The sequence below is a fragment of the Rhipicephalus microplus genome, chromosome X, assembly GCF_043290135.1.
Source record: "Rhipicephalus microplus isolate Deutch F79 chromosome X, USDA_Rmic, whole genome shotgun sequence".
NCBI classification, from domain to species: domain Eukaryota; kingdom Metazoa; phylum Arthropoda; class Arachnida; order Ixodida; family Ixodidae; genus Rhipicephalus; species Rhipicephalus microplus.
The window spans coordinates 292,415,632-292,432,571 of NC_134710.1; the positions used below are offsets into that span (position 1 = coordinate 292,415,632).

Here is a 16,940-nt window from a genome sequence, read left to right on the forward strand (position 1 = left end):
AAGTAAAGCAAATCGAAAAAGTTGATGCAGATTTGGTCATTGGCCAAGCAACGAATTCTTTGATTTCAATCCTCAAGCCATAGGAGCAGCACTAATTTTACGCTTCTGTGCGAAATTACTTCATTACAGCTTGCGACTACATTCATCTCAGAGTTTCCTCTAGAAGATGCAGCTCTGATAAATGCTGAAGTTGCTAGGCTAAAGATGATAGATTCCAAGTCTTTCAGAAATGTTCTCTTTTTGTGGAGAAGTTTCCAGCCATGTTGCCCCAACGGGTGCAAGAGAGTCGTACCGAAACTCTCGACGCTCTAGAAATGGAGTTCAGAAAGCTTCAGGCTTCCACCATCCCTACAGACATATTGAATGAAGAAAGGGCAGACGCCCAGTGGGCAGCTATATTGCAACTGAAAGGCCCAGACGAGTTGCTGAAGTTCAGTCAGATCGCAGAAATGATGCTCGCCCTACTCTCGATACCACATAGCAACGCAGAGTGCGAGCGGCAGTTTAGTATCGTAAAAAAAGACTAGGACACGATTCTGCTCGTCCATGTCTGATAATACACTCACAAACGTACTTCTCGCAAAATGTCAGAGAAACTGATTTTGTTATGGGCAGACATATACTGATTATTTTCTGAAAAAGGCGAAATCAGCTGCAACAAAAGCCTTGCAGAAGTGAGGCCTTGATTTTCATGTTACTGTGGTCATTTGGAAATCTCACAATAAAATTGTCTCCTTGAAAAACAAACAGTGTCACTTTAAGGGTGAAGCAATTAATGCGTTAGCAACAAATTTGATTGCGAGGTAACACTAGCAGCCGGCTTTTATTTATTTTGAGCGAAGTTGTTTTCTTGCTGTCCATTTCAATGCGAATTAAAGGAGCACCGACTAAAATTTTACATCTTGATTTCTCTGTTCCAATAATTTAGTAGCTTACAGTGCACCCACCCCAGCGCGCAACTGTTTCGGAAAGGGCCTAGTGTTTTCTTGTAAACATAGCCCGCATGTGAGCTCGTAAACCGCGGTCGTAATCATTTTCAACGAAGACTCCTAGGGCGCCGCCATAATCCTCTCGAGGCTGTTCTTGTGTGACCCCCGAAAATGTACTGCCAAGCCTTTGACTGCAGCTTTTGTACCCACGATCAGCTACCCAGAAAGGAGGCGATCCTTCCCTCTGTTGGAAAAGAGCTCCAATGGAATATTGTAAGTAGAGGCGTGACTCCCCCCATTGAAAATGAATTGCCGGCGCACATCAGCTATTGTGGCAGTGTTGTACTTCCGCGCAAGTACACACACACACAAAAAGGTGCGCTCTGTTTACTGTAGGAGAGAGTGCTTGCGAAAAATTTGGCGCCAGCACTCGTGATGCAGGAGGCTGTTGTTTGATTTCGTGACGTGAGGTGGGACGTTTCTCGTACAGGTGCGCACGCAATTAAAAAATTGATCCTTGATGTGTTGTAGGTTATATCAGCTGTTAATGTTTCGACGTGATGCGTTTGTGTACACTCAAATCTATCCCACAAGCGCGTTCGCCAGCGCTCGCGATCATCCCAGTCTCAACGGCGCCCATTATGGTTCCTTGCCCGCCGAAGTATAACTCGTAAGCAAGCGATGACAGGCCTCGCACGCGGAGCAGTGTTATTGCATGTGCCCTTCGCACGACGGTGACGACCGGGTCGTTTCATCTCTGCTTCAGCCGCATTCGTCCCTATCGCTAGCACGCTTTTTTTCGCACGTGAAACAGACTATACGTAAGCAATGTTATCGCCCCCCCCCCCCCCCCCCCCCCCCGTTGAGTAGATCTCCCAGATTCCGTTTCTTCAAACTTGGCAGGTATGCCTTAATTCAAACCATATTCCGAAAAAACACCAAATCAGCTATACAAGCTCTAACAAAAAAAATGACAAAAACATTCCCCATCATAATGTCTGTGCACCACGACACCGCCGCCGGTCGACACTGCTTCACTGTCCGGCTCGACGACTTCACCTCAGTACCGGTCCCGCAACAGCAGTGTTGCCGTCGGCGCGATGATCCGTCACTCGCGCCGACACGTCTTCCCGTTGCGACCAGCACTCACAAGGGCGCCGGACTGCAGGCAGCTGCGCAGGTACCAGGCATGTCCATCTCCCGACCTCACGACCGCATTCCTGGCCAGTGACGCTGACGATGCGCAGAAGACAGCCGGCCGTGGATGACATCCCTCCCGCTGAATACATCAACAGAAAACAAAAAAACTCGAAAGAAAACAATCGAGCAGGTCCTAGGGAAGGGAGCTTCAGGCTTTTCGGCCACGTGGTACGATGGTCAGTACGGCTAGCTAAGACATCGGCGGCGGCCGAGACGCCCATCAAAATAAATAAAAATCACTTTTTTGCTAACTCGTGCATCACAAGATAAAAAAAAAAAGTGAGGGAAGCGGAGCGCACACAAGATAAAAAAAAAAGTGAGGGAAGCGGAGCGCAACACCTCAACGCCACGACCCACCTAGTTGTGCCATGTGCCACAGGCTCGACAACAACCGGCATCCACCCAGCACCCAGCCTAGACGCAGAAGAGGCAGTCGCAAGGAGACATCCACTCTGTAAGGTAGCCCTATCGCTCGCTGCACACAGCAGCTTACCGAGCGATCGGCGTCGAGCCGCACTACCAGACAGCAACAAAGCCCGGCTCCTTGAAACCAAAGAGATAGAAGCTATATACAGAAAATCGGACCGCCCACAATGTTTCTGTACTCACTTGCTTCGGGCCTGGCGTACAATCCACATGCTCTAAGCCTTGCTCACCCCAGGATGCAGACCGCATGGCTCTTGTCCCCAACTGAACAACATTCTTAAAACCAACGACAACAAAAAAACCACTTGCGAGCAAAAAAAAAAAAAAAAAAACTCGACGTGCCAACACGTTCAAAGAAGTCACAAACCGATCCCCTCACTCTCAACAAAGCACATTGCTGACGCTAGCAAAGAAGTCCCCCTAGGCCTACTCTACTTCGGTTCTAATAAAAACTTGCACCAAACGACGATAGCTGTCGTCTGATGCTCCAAGAGCTCCACGTTGGGCAGCTAGTGTGGCCTCTAGAATCGGCGAGCACCAGGCTCTTGGAGTGAACGGACACAGCAGACGCGGTCGGTACAACCAAACAAGAACACACATTCATTTAACAACTTTAGAACGACAATATCGTCAGCCGAATTATTATAACATAAATCGTGAACAACAGGCTAGGACATCCTTACACAATATTACCATAATGTCAGAGCAGGCGTTCGACAAGGCTAGTACGGTAGGCAGCCTTCACGGAATGCAAGACTCCTATGTCAATCGGCTGCAGTAACGAGGTCGCATTTGGCAGAAAGTAGGCCAGCTCAATTGCTTCCATCTGGGGCGGCCTCATGTGGCTGGAGCAGTTGTCCAGAAAAAGTACCACCTTCCTCTTCTGCTTTATCATCTCCCGGTCGAACTGCAATAGCCAGGCGTTCCACAAGTCATCCATGCCTTTGTATTAGCAGTCCCCTCAACTGGCATGTTCTTTACCTGCCGCAAGGCGCAAGGCTGCTTGGCTTTCCCAATCCCCAACAGTTTTCTATTCTCGGTGCCGATCATGTTACAACAAAATAACACGGACAAATGCTCCTTGGAGCGCTTACTATCGTCACAGTGACTGCCGGAAACCGTGTAGGTCCTATTCGGCTTGGCCTTATAAAACCACTTTCATCTGCATTGAATACGTCCTTCTCACTGTTTCAGCGCTGGTAGCTCGGTTTGCCATTCGGTGACGGCGTCGACACTCGCGCTGGTGCGGTTACCGCAAACTTACATGAATGTGACGCCGTGCCTTGCCTTGAATTGCTCCAACCATCCGTCGCTGAAAGGGACGCCGTCGTGTCTGAGGACCACAGCTAGCTGTTCGGCCCGCTTCCTCAGTAAGAATCCGTTCACCGGAATATCGCGACATCGGGCATCACGCAGCCACTCGAGTAGTGCAGATTCAACATCGGGCTACGTCGCCTCGTGGAGCCTGAAGCGCTCGGGATTAATTTCCCCCAACACTTGCTTGCCAGCAATACTCTTATTATTCACAATTGAGCTCACGGTCTGCTTGGACAGCCCCATTGTTTTTGTGATGTCTGCCTGTTTCTCCCCACGCGCAACCGCGTTCACTATCTTGAGCTTGTCATTCAGCAAAATTTGCTTCCGCTTTCTGGAGGCTATTACGTCGAAATGAGCGAATAGACGGAACAGTCAAGCACAGGAACATGACAAAATGGCGTCAACTAGGTACGTCCATGCATAACGTCGCCAATGTGTTCTCAGACTGGCTTGGCTTGGCCGAAAGCCACTAATGTGGCCAGCTGCAATTTAAAATTACTGTGGCTTTAGAAGGTGGCATGGTAAAATCTGTTATCAGCCTGTGTCAACGTGGCACAAGTCCACAATATGCTCACAATTTCAAAAAAAAAAAAAAAAAAAAAATGCCGCTAATTTCGTCCACTGTAACCGATAGTCCATTTTATCGCAGTCTGTCAAAAGCGAACTTCGCTCCATTAATTTTATACACAGACCAAACTTAGGCTGAATAATGGTCCTTTGTATCCGAAAGTCTGTTGTACCCCGATCCGTTATAGTGAGCATAGACTGTATTCACTTAGTCTGAAATGTAGGTTTGTGCAGCGAAAATTGAATTTGTTAGAGAGCAGTCCTTGAACGGATTGACTTTTTTTCTTTCAGCAGAATTATCAACGTCCATTCAAGAATATGCCTCCACGATTTCTCAAGAAGGCTGAGATGCAACGTCAGCAGCAGTTACGTCAGCAGCAACAGCAGCAGCAGCAGCCGCAGTCTCAGCAGCAGCAACAACAGCAACAGCAGCCACAGCAGCCTCAGCCACAGCAAACAAGTGGTGGTCTGGCTCCGCCGCAGACTCCCTCAAGCCTTGGAAGCATGGGTGGGGTGAGCTATGACCCTCGTTGGGTGGCCATGGGAGCAGGAGGGCCCTACCTTGGTCAGCTGGGCATGGGTCCTTTGAAAGCTCTTGGTGGCCAACGTCCTCCTGAGCCAGAGGGAGGCACTTCCTACCCCAGTGCTGACGATCGTCCCTATGAGTCTCGGGAAGCTCGGCCACTGGAGTGTTGGCCTCCTGGAGCTGGACGTCCTGCTCCGCCACAGGCAGACCGACCGGCACAGGCACTGGCTCCCCCCATGGCACCGCCACATGTGTCACCAGGTGAGGTTGCACAACATTGCTCGCAGTAGTTCAAAGTATGGCAGCCCATTTGTGGTTGGTTCAAATGTGGTATTCAGAGGCATGGATTTAGAATAGTTTTGTTGCTTTATGGGGGCCCATTTGGAACTTCTTGGATATTTCATTCTGAAGTTTTGTGGTGGGTATCGTTAGTGAATCTAAGTGACATTCTTAATGATGGAAATGTATGATCGGGGCCGAGTCTTCAAATTGGAAAGTTTTACAGTGTAATCGCTGTTATCCATTCCCATTTTTTTTTTTACTGCCAGAGTTTTATGACTGCAGTTGTTACGCAAGCAGTTGAGTCTTAACAAACTTGATATGTGCTGCAAAAGTTCAAACGCATGAGGAAATGCTTCAAAACTACCGTTTCATATGAATGTAAAACTGGGAATGCCAGTGTTGGTGCATGAAAAGTGCTGTTCTTTGTGTGAAGAGGGAGAAGTGATCCTTCCAATTACTCAACTGTCATAGCTCATTTAGCTCATGAACTGTCTTAGCTCAACCGTCTTGGCTCACCTGTTTAGCACATCTTTGTTTTTCGTTTGTATATTTTTCTGTGTTTGCCTTCATTTGGTATTTCGTTCTTAAGATAGTTGATGGATGGGCTGCTTTCTTTTGTATTGTGCGTTAGGTAAGGTACAATAGTCAGCTGTAGTGTACATGTATCCCGCAGGTGTATGGCCTCTAGCATGGGTTCGGTCTTGGCAAGCAGCAGGGCCACATTCACCATTGCCTCGCGTGATTAACGCCGCCGTACATGTGCGTTTGGACAGCCAAGGCGCTGAGCGCAGCGCGGCGAGTACACAGTACTGTTCCCAAACAAGTCGCAACACTTTATTGCCTGTGGCAACAGCAAAAACTCAGTACAGTGCCCGCTGCAAAAGGCAGCTAGAAAGCAAGCGAGGCTTATTCATGCCACGGGCGAAAGTACAGTAGGCTCTCTGTAAATGAAACCTGAAAGGACCGGGAAAATGTGTTGTATTTAATAGGAGTTCCGTTTACTGAGAGGTGAACATGGGCGCAGAATACAAGCCCGAAACCAAGCATTGCAGAGGCAGTAGTTCCGTTTAAGCAGTAGTTCTGTTTAACAGATTTCCATTTACTGAGAGTCTACTGTACAACACAAAGGGTGCCGTGAGCACGTACGTCTTGCAGTGACACGTATCCCGAAGGAGTACGGCCACCAGCGTGGGTCCGGTCTTAGCGAGCCGCAGGGCACGCGTTAACCGTCGCCGTGGCGAGAACACGATACTGCTCAAAGTCGCAACACTTTATTGTGGCAACACCAAGCGCAGTACAGCTCGTTGCAAAGGCGCGGCGGGAAAGCAAATAGGCTTATCCACGGCACAGGCATAAAAGTACTACACAGGGTGCCACGTGCACGTCTCCGTGGTAAAGGTCATCCACGGAGACACGGGGACCAAGACCCGGTTGCTCAAGCGAGGGCAAAGGCGCTCGCGTTGGCTTCGGAGGGAGATGGGTCGGCGCAGCCTGGCCACGCACTGGGACACCGTACCACCCTTCGGCCGAGCGTTCGCAGAGGGGCAACAAAAAGTGCGCATTCGCCTCGGGCGCGAGGCGCTGTCAGCGAAGTCCGACGAGCGCCCAGCGACGGGGGTCGACGGATGGAAAAGATTGCGTGGCTGACAGTATGCTGTCCCGGAGAGTATCTGCCCACTTCTGACGCAGCACGTGAAAACCTCTCGGGAGACTCCGCGCGTGGCTCCACAGTCCTCATCCGCTACCGGGTGAGGGGGTTAAACGTCACTCCGTTCTCCCAGCGCAGCAGACGGCAGAGGAGAGGAGACATGTCGGACATGAGAACGGCGTTCGCTGCAGGTGCAAGGCACCGTTGGCGAGTGCGAATAAGCTCCAAGGAGTGAAGGAGATGACGGACGAAAAAGAAAAGGTTGTGCTCACCCCTTTGCTGTCCAGAGAGTTTTTCATGTCTCCCGCCACGCGTACGCGAGACGTCTCGGGAGATCGAGTGCGGCGCCTCCATCGACATCGGCTGCTGGGTGGCAGGGGTTAAGGGGAGATGCGAGTCGAAAAATCGCGTCTTTAGCGAAATTTCTCGTATTTCTGATTTTTATAGCATTGTAATCTTCAAACCTTCTTCTTTCATCTGTGAAAATTTTAAAACTAAATTTGAACCACAAAATGCAAAAAAATGTGTATGAAGGCATCGCGGTGGCTCAAACTTTCGTGAATTTGCGCCGATATTGGCCATCTTTGACTGCGCGCTGCTCCCCGTCGCTGTGCCGCCCACCATCGCGATTGGTTGGGAAAGTTGCGTCCGGCCTTCTTCTTACAGCTCCGACGACCGCCAGTTTCGGACGTGGGCAAAAAAAATAAAAAACGAGGCCTTTTTATCAGGTGGTTTGAGCGGTTTGAAACGCGCGGCACCATAAGCCGCATCGCCATTGGCTACAGAGTCATTGTCAGCTGTGTTGGTGGCGGCCATCGGCATTTGGTCCGTCTGCTTTTCTGCGCATCTACGCATATGTGGCCAAGACACTTGGCACCGCACTACGGAAGCTGCATGTGCCATTACCACGAGGGCAGAAAATGAAAGAGCCAGCCATTCAGAAGCTCCAAACATACTATCGGGTTGCCATAACAAGCAACAGGGGTAGTGTACGGGATATGTACACTGCAGTATGGGCTTCGTACTTCCACTCATGCTCTACTGACAATGCTGGCAGCCACAAGTTTTGCCCTGCAGGAACAGAGTCGTGGTGCAAACATCAACGCGCTGAAGCACTTGGTAAACCTGCACCACGCCACACACCTCTCCTGACAAAAGCACAGGGATTGGCTGTTTTGCCCATTTATAAGTGGCTAACGGATGAGAAGCTCCTTGCTCGATGCATCAAAGGCAAAACCCAGAACGCATAGGAATCCCTGAACAGCAAAATTTGGCTACTTTGCCCCAAGACTAAGTTTGTCTCCCGAACGGTTGTCGAAAGTCTTCTCCAGCGGAAGTCTTCTCCTCCGTGAGTGAGCGGAACTGCCACCATCACTTTCTTCAAAATCAACACGAGGGCCATGAAAAGAATACAGATGATAGGCAAAGGTGTTATTCCCCTTTCAGACTTTTGTGCGGCTATGAACCTTTCACACTGAAGCCTACACCATAAGATGTTTCAGGGACACCTAAGAAGTTTCGTGGAAGCGTGTGGAAGCGTGCGAAAGCACGGTGACTGAAAGTGAAGCTGCTACTGTGGCAGTGATAAAAGATCTGTATTCAGATTTTTAGAGGCAAAGCTCCTTGAAGCGGCACCCGTTCGACCCTCGTTGTAGTCGTAGTGCATAACCAGTCTTGCGCTTTGACCTGCAAGGTGGTGCCGGTGGGAGATTTCTCCTGTGCGTTGTTGAACAATAAAAAAAATTCGCAGCGTGCGCGTTACCTAAAGGCCGAATTCTCCTGTCTCTCATTCCCAATTAGCAGCCATTGGCTTGAACATTGAGCACTATCCGACAAGAAAGGGTTGCTAGGTTATACTCGCTGGGCGTAACCTCCTTGGTTTTATAAAGGTTTATCGAGCGTTGGGCTGCAGTGCCATGAATACAGTGAACTAGTATATAGTATGAACTCGAGGTAGTTAAAGGTGGGAAGTAGACCAGAAGCGCAAGCCGTTAGAAAGTGTGCGTGTGCCACTTCTCGTTTAGTCCTTGGATTATCCGCTGGATGGTGGTACTTCTAAATGCGGAATATATGATGAAAAGATGCGAGATGGTGGTACTTGGAATGTTGACTAGATGGACTCCGGACACACAGACAGATGCATGGACGGACGCATGAATGGCTACACGGACGGATGGATGCAGGGACGGACGTGTGGACGCACGAACAGATGCACGCATGTACGGACAGATGGATGCATGGACAGTCACACAGACGGACGCATACATGATGAAAAGATGCGAGATGGTGGTACTTGGAGTGTTGACTAGATGGACAAACGGACACACAGACAGATACATGGACGGATGCACGGATGGCTGCACGGATGGATGGATGCATGGACGCACGCAGGGGTGGATGCGTGGACGGGCGCACAAATGGACTTGCGGACGCACGGATGGTCACACAGATGGATGCATGGACGGACGGAAGCAAGAATGAATGGACGAACGGATGCTTCGCCCCACTCTCCATCATTCGCCCCGTGGATATGCTGCCATTTTTTTTTTTAACCCCATATGGAACAGCGATGTTGTTTCATGGGTCTTGGATGATGCAAGGTCGGAGCTCACACATTGGTTTGGGCTGCATCATTAAACTCTACACAGGCCTTGTCATTGACCTTTTTGTTTATTCGAACTTTTGTTTCTGCTGTGTCCTTCGACTGCAGCCACAAGATGAAGGGTACACAGACTGGCTGACAACCCACGAGGGCCAACGAAACATTGAGTGCAACTCTGGTCGCTTGGAAGTTGAGGCTGCGCCGGCCATGTTTCAAAGGTCTTTAGCCAAGCATGGTTTCCTCTACACTACTGTGCTCTTGGATGGAGACAGCTGCACTTCCCCATGCCTTGCGTGAAGCGGAGGTGTACGGTTTTATTCAAATAGACAAGGACTGCATCAACCACGTCCACAAGCGAATGGGTGCAGCTTTACGGTACCTTGCCGACAAAAAGAAGGCTCAAGGTCAGTCTCTTGAGGGAAGAGGAAAGCTGACACGAAAAAAAAATCAAGAAGAATGCTAATTTTTATGGGTATGCCAGTGATGGAAGTGCTGCTCCAATTGCTCCAAACTGCTCCAAAAGAGAAATGCTGCTTCATGCTGCTCCAAAGTGCAATATTTGCTAGTAACTGCTCCAAACCTGCTCCCAAACGGTGTTTGCAAACTAAAAAGAATGAAGTTAAACCATGGGACCATCCCGTGAGCTTAAGTTAAACCAAAACCAAGCTGTATACACACTATCATCGTAGTATGCAACTCAGTGGCGTAAATCCTGAAAAATTGCAAGGGGCGACACATACCAGGCCATGGTGGCAAATTCGTATTTTTATTAATAGTTTTATTTTTATTTATATCAGAATTAAATAATGCTTTTAATAAAATTGTAAAAAACAAGCACAGGGTCTGAGCTCAAGCGATTGAATTGTTATATTCAGTCTCTCTTTTTCTTTACCTTTTTGCGATTTCTTTAGTTCACACAGCTCAAGGGCATTTAATACAGGTATGCAGTAACAGATAAGGGGCCTTTTAAAATGTTGATTGTGCTATGCTTAACTGTTAGCTCAATTATATCACGTGCTCAAGCTTAATTTCAGGGGGATTGCAGGAGTCGTTAGGAACATGCATGTGCTCTGAAAACGCCAATAACAACCTTAAACTATAGCATTTTTTTCTGCTCCAAAGACTCTTAAGCCTGCTCCCAAGCACCATTTTTCCTGCTCCAAAGTCTGCTCCAAAAAGCAAAATGTCGCTTCCACCACTGGTATGCCTTGAGGAACGTCAATTAAGTACCAAGTATGAAGAGGTCTGTCGAAGCTATACTGCAGCACATGACATCGACAGATAATGTGCTGAACCACTCAGTGCCCCAAGGGTCCAAGCTCTTGGCGTAAATACAGTCGAACCTTGATATATCGAACGGCGCGGCGAATGCGAAATAGTTCGATATATCCAGAATTCGATATAAAAAAATCACGAAAAAAATTTGTCAACAGCTTGCTGAAAACGACCAACGAACCGTTCAAGCGTGGTGCAGTAAATACTCACTTGAAGATTGAAACATAGTATTTATTGTGTATGTTTAAAATATTGAAAAAGAGTAGCCTGCTTTTTGTTGGCCATGGCGTGTTTGACGACTGCGTCCTCAATATAGTCCAGGCGATCCATAAGTGATAAGCCGGTGCCTTCAATCGCGCCGCAGTGGCAGCGCACAAGGGCCAAGGCAGCTACGACCTCAGCTGATGTCGGGAGCGGTGCACCGTCAGCGCTTGCGGGATCCAGCTCGGCGGAGTCTTCATTTTTCTGCTCAGCAGTAGCTTCGGCGACAATGTCCACATCCGTGAGCTCCGCCGTTCGGAGTGAGGCTTGTCGCGCACCGCTGCGCGCGACAGGCCCAACCCCGAACAGTGCGCGACAGGCCTAACTCCGAACGCACGAACACTGCGAGCACAACGACCGATGCTACGGGGGAGGAGCTTGCAACAAGTGCGCAGTGTGCCGTTGACACCATAGAGACTGCAACGACTGCAAGCTGCAAGGCTGCGGCGTGAGTCCGGGTGTAAAGCGCGCACATGGCGCGCCCATGCCGGCTCGCCTGACTGCTTTCTCTTTCCCGGCAGCAGCGCGAGCCGCGTCCGAGACAGTCGTCTGCGTCCTTTCCCTCCTATACTTTCCTCCTCAATATTTACCTCCCGCTCTCTCTTCCCCCGCGCGAAGCCGTGTCGGTGCCTTCGTATTGAAAGAAAATAACAGCTCCGCGCTTTTCTCTTCACTTTCCTCATTCAAGAACCTCTACCACAAGGCTGCGGAGCGCGTATGCCGCTATGTTAAAGTGGCGCTCTCGGCGCCATCGACAGTCGTCTGCGTCCTTTCCCTCCTATACTTTCCTCCTCAATATTTACCTCCCGCTCTCTCTTCCCCCGCGCGAAGCCGTGTCGGTGCCTTCGTATTGAAAGAAAATAACAGCTCCGTGCTTTTCTCTTCACTTTCCTCATTCAAGAACCTCTACCGCAAGGCTGCGGAGCGCGTATGCCGCTATGTTAAAGTGGCGCTCTCGGCGCCATCGATGTGTGCAGCATTCGTAAACGCCCGCCGCTCTACCGCTACTTTCGAGAGTTGCGGGAAAGCTTGCCGCCTGTCAATGGAGCGCGGGTGGTTTGGGGTAGTTGAGTTTGATATATCCATTATATGTCAAACTTTGTCGAAATAAAAAATCAATAATGCATGCGATTTCCCGCGTGATATAGGAACCGTTCGATATAGGCAATGATTCGATATATCCGTGTTCGATATATTGAGGTTTGACTGTATAATAGAGCCGTGGCGTATGAAGAGAGTCCACCTTCACACAAGAATTCCCTACCGGCTTGTGTTGGGGCTGCTCCGGAGCCAGTTTTTGCGAGGCTCAGCGGTGAGAACTTGCTAGCTTGATGCTGTGAAGGCAAAACTCAGAACGCGAATGAGTCTGCATTCTGTCATTTGGATGCAATTTGTCATTTGGCTGCTAAAGCTGTTGCCATCTATAATCAAGGAAGAAGGGTAACGAAGGAGTCTATTGCTGCAAGAGTGGGCTATGTTGCTGGTGATTGCCTTGTTCGACGAAGCCTTGAAAAAGACCTTCTTTTTGTTTACTACACTCATAAACTCTTCTTTCTCGTTCTTTTACACATTATTTTCTCTTTCCCAAGTACAGAGTTGACCACTGAGGTAGCATTGGCCACATCGTTCTTTTTATATATATATTGCTACGGTATGTGCCGGGTAGGTAGAAGAGGAAGACGACGTTGGCTGGTGCGGCCTGAGGACTCCATCTTTACCGCGACTGCCGAACTTCATCCTCACCCTGTAAATAAATCCATCTATCCTTTATTTCAGCCGTAACAGTTTTGTGGTGGATGCGCTGGGTAATCAACCAAGCAACACGACGCTTCAAGCGCCTGATCTACGACTAAGCCGCCGCCTTGCTGGACTGCCCCCGTTACCACTGGCAGCTGAGATGTCTTACGGCGACGAAGGAAACCAGATCCCCGCAGCTGCAGACCTTCTACCAGTCCCAGCAACACCGCTAGTACCAGGTTCGCGTGCGGCTGGTCCCTGGTTGGGTCAGGATCTGATAGTGCCTCGCACATTCGATGGCAAATCTGGCGACGACGTGGATGCCTGGCTCACACACTACAAACGGGTGAGCAAATACTACCAGTGGGACGCGGCGACCCAGCTGACCAATGTCGTATTTTTCTTCACGGGCACAGCACTCGTGTGGTACAAGAACCACGAAGATGCCCTCACGTCATAGGATCGCTTCGTTTCCGAAATAAGAGCGTGCTTCGGAGACTCCGTAGCTAAGAGAAAGCAGGCGGAACAAACATTACTGCGGAGAGCTCAGATCCCAGGAGAGACGTGCACGACCTATGTCGAGGCAATCTTTAAGCTCTGCAAGATTGTCAACCCTTCTATGTCATAGGAAGACAAAGTTGGCCACCTGTTGAAGGGCATTGTCGAGGACGTGTATCAGTTCCTCATCAGCAAAGACAGCCTTGCCACGGTAACCGACGTGATAAGCCACTGTCGCACATTCGAGACCCTGAAGATGTGGCGGCTGCATTTCCGATGGAGGCGGAAATGTTGTAGGCCCGTGTACTCAGATTTGGGTGCACGTTAAAGAACCCCAGGTGGTCGAAATTTCCGGAGCCCTCCACTACGGCGTCTCTCATAATCATATGGTGGTTTTGGGACGTGAAACCCCACAAATCAATCAATCGAGACCCCGTAAGATGCGACGTATCACCCCCAAGTTCGGTCGCCTACCGAATGTAACCATCGTGGCAAGTGTTGACAAATACACGCCGCTTGATCTCGCGTCGACAATGCGCCAGATCGTCTGAGAAGAGCTCACTCGACACGCTCGCCCGACGCCGTACGAAGCTACACCCGCACCGCCTCCCTCTCGCCCTTCCGTGGCAATCCCCGCAGCAAGCAACGATGACTGCAACTACAGGCCACCCTCACCACCGAGGTCACAGCGCAATAACTACCCGCTGCCGAGGTACGAAGACCGCTTCAGGTACCCCCATCAGCCAGCCAACAGCTATTGCGACCCGAACGAAGATGTACCCGTACCACCACCACGTCAGCGCAATGCCTTCCAGGAGTACAATGCATACCGCCAAGCCCCTGTGTGCTGCCGTTGCGGTATCGCCGGGCATATAGCTCGGTTCTGTCGTCGTCGGAGAGAGCCGACATCCCGATATCGTTCCCCATCAGAGTTTCTGCCAGCGGGCACCGGTAACAACAGCGGTCATTGGCCCGCCTATTCCAGCAGTGCCTCACGGCGGGGAAATCACCGTGGCAGTTCGCCCGCTTCTGACCGTAGTTTGACGCCTCCATCTGGCCGACTGCATCGTTCCCCTTCGCCGGGACGACACCTGTCATCACCGCCGCCGCCGGGAAACTAGCCAGCGCGACCGATGGAGGTGAGGTCGCACAACAGGATTTGCCTCAGATGCCTCCGCCAGTTATAATGTCCAAGAACAAAATACGTGTGGAAATACATGGCTTTTGTACAAGTGCTTTGGTGGACACTGGTGCTACGATATCAGTTATGAGTCTTTCTTTAAAAAGTCGCATTGGCCGCAAAGTCATGTTTTCTTGGGGCGAATCAACAAGGTTTCGTGGTGTTGGTGGGGAAGTACTTCATCCTGTCGGAGTTTGTGCCGTCAATGTCTTATTGGCAGGAAAGGTGTTCCCAACAGTTTCTTGTGCTGCAACAGTGTACCCACGATGTGATTCTCGGTCTTGACTTTCTCCAAGGATGTGGCGCTTTCGTCAACTGTAGAAGCGGTGAACTTTCCGTCAGCGGTGACATTGTTCCTGCCCTCATCGAAGAGGCGCCGCAGGCCGCGAAGGACGCTCTGATTGTTTCCGATGAGCTAACAGTGCCGCCATGGTCAATGAGGTCAGTTGCGGTGTTCGCCCCGAATCTGCCACATCTTTTGACGCCATCGTTGAACCTGCCATCGTTCAATGTTCTTAAAAAAGGCATACTCGTCCCTCGTTGTTTGGTATCTGTTGATGAAGGAGCAACCTTTCTGTGGGCACTGAACTGTTCGCCAATGCCGGTTGTGCTCCCTCGAGGAATGAAGCTTGGCGTCTTCGATGATTCCACTGAAGGTTCTGTAGCGGTCGTTAACAACGATGAAAGCGAGAGTGGTACAGTCTCTGGCAAGCGCAGTTGCTCTTACGAGTTGCAGATCCTAGGCATGATTAGCGCCACTTTGCGGTCACACGACCAGCAGACGTTGCGCCATCTGTTAGGGCAACATGCTACTGTGTTTGACTTTTGCCAAGAGGAGAAGCCACTACCTTTACCATGTTCTCGCGCTCACCATAGGATTGACACCAGCACTGCCCATCCGATCCGACAAAAGCCTTACCGAGTGTCGTCATCAGATTGAAAAGTTATTGCCGACCAGGTTCAGGAAATGCTGAAGAGGGGTGTTGTTGAAGAGTCGTGTAGCCCGTGGGCAGCACCGGTCATCTTGGTTAAGAAGAAAGATAGTGCCTGGCGGTTCTGCGTGGATTACAGAAGACTCAACGCCGTGACCAAAAAAGATGTATATCCGCTGCCTAGGATTGACGATGTTATTGACTGCTTACACTCGGCTTCGTACTTTTCTTCAATAGATCTAAAATCAGGATATTGGCAGATACCTATGCACCCTTCAGACAAGGAGAAGACCGCATTCGTGACGCCTGATGGACTGTACCAATTCAATGTGATGCCGTTTGGGCTTTGCAACGCCCCCACCACTTTTGGAAGGTTTATGGACTCTGTCCTTCGTGGTCTTAAATGGGAGGTGTACTTATGCTACCTGGATGACGTCGTCATTTTTGGGCGTACCTTCGAAGGGCACAACGTCCGTTTAAGCCTTGCTTTAGACTGTGTCTGAAAGGCTGGCTTGATTTTGAATTCTAAGAAGTGCTGGTTCGGTGAACGACAAGCTTTAGTCCTCGGTCACCTAGTTGACAAAGATGGTGTCAGGCCGGATCCTCGCAAAATCGAAGCTGTCAGCACATTCAAACCACCCCAGACACTGAAGGAACTTCGCAGCTTCTTGGGCCTATGTTCCTACTTTCGCCGCTTTGGCGGACGTAGTACACCCACTGACGAGCTTGTTGCGAAAAGACAGCCCATTCGATTGGACACCTGATTGTGATGCCGCATTTTCTGAACTGAAATTTCTAACATCTGAGCCTATTCTTCGTCATTTCGATCCTTCTGCTCCTACAGAAGTGCACAGTGACGCAAGTGGAATTGGCATCGGAGGTGTGCTTGTTCAGCGCCATAATGCAGAGCATGTTGTTGTTTATACGAGTCGATCTCTAAGCAAGGCTGGAATGAATTATACGGTGACAGAGCAAGAATGTTTAGCGGCTGTATTCGCCATTCAGAAGTTTCGATGTTACCGCTACGGTCGTCCATTCACGATTGTGACAGACCATCATTCATTATGTTGGCTTGTTACACTCCGAGACCCTTCCGGCCGCCTTGCTCGATGGGCTTTACGCCTTCAAGAATTTGACTTCAGCATTTCGTACAGAAGTGGACGACGTCATTCGGGCGCTGATTGCCTTTCTCGCCTACCTATGACCACGACGGAGGACAGTGCAGATACCCTCGACATCTGTTTTGCTACGGTCTCTCACACGTTTCCTGACGCCAATATCTTCGAACGAGAACGACTGAATGATTTATCTTTAGACACTTTGTTCGTTGACGCTCGGAATCTCAATGGCAGTGGTCACTTTCGCATATGTGATGGACTTTTGTGCAAAACGAGTTACTCGCCAACCGGCGCACATTATTTACTGGGTTGTACCTTAAAGTCTTCGATGCGACGTTCTCCGTACTATGCACGATGATCCAACGTCAGGACACCTTGGGTTCATTCGCACCCTGCATCGAGTGCAGCAGCCTTTTTACTGACCCCAAATGCGAGATTTTAC

General features: G+C 49.8%; 1 protein-coding gene across 9 annotated transcripts in view; it reads left to right on the forward strand.

Annotated features, from left to right (window-relative positions):
* LOC119161406 (uncharacterized) overlaps positions 1-16,940 on the forward strand; it is a 201,196-nt gene that overhangs the window by 70,925 nt on the left and 113,331 nt on the right. For 8 of the 9 annotated variants that reach the window (XM_037413853.2, XM_037413856.2, XM_075879330.1 and 5 more), the window contains exon 11: positions 4,731-5,226. In XM_037413853.2, coding sequence (XP_037269750.2) covers positions 4,731-5,226 — 496 coding nt within the window. The remainder of the gene's footprint in view (positions 1-4,730; positions 5,227-16,940) is intronic. The other variant, XM_037413854.2, reaches the window with a different exon arrangement.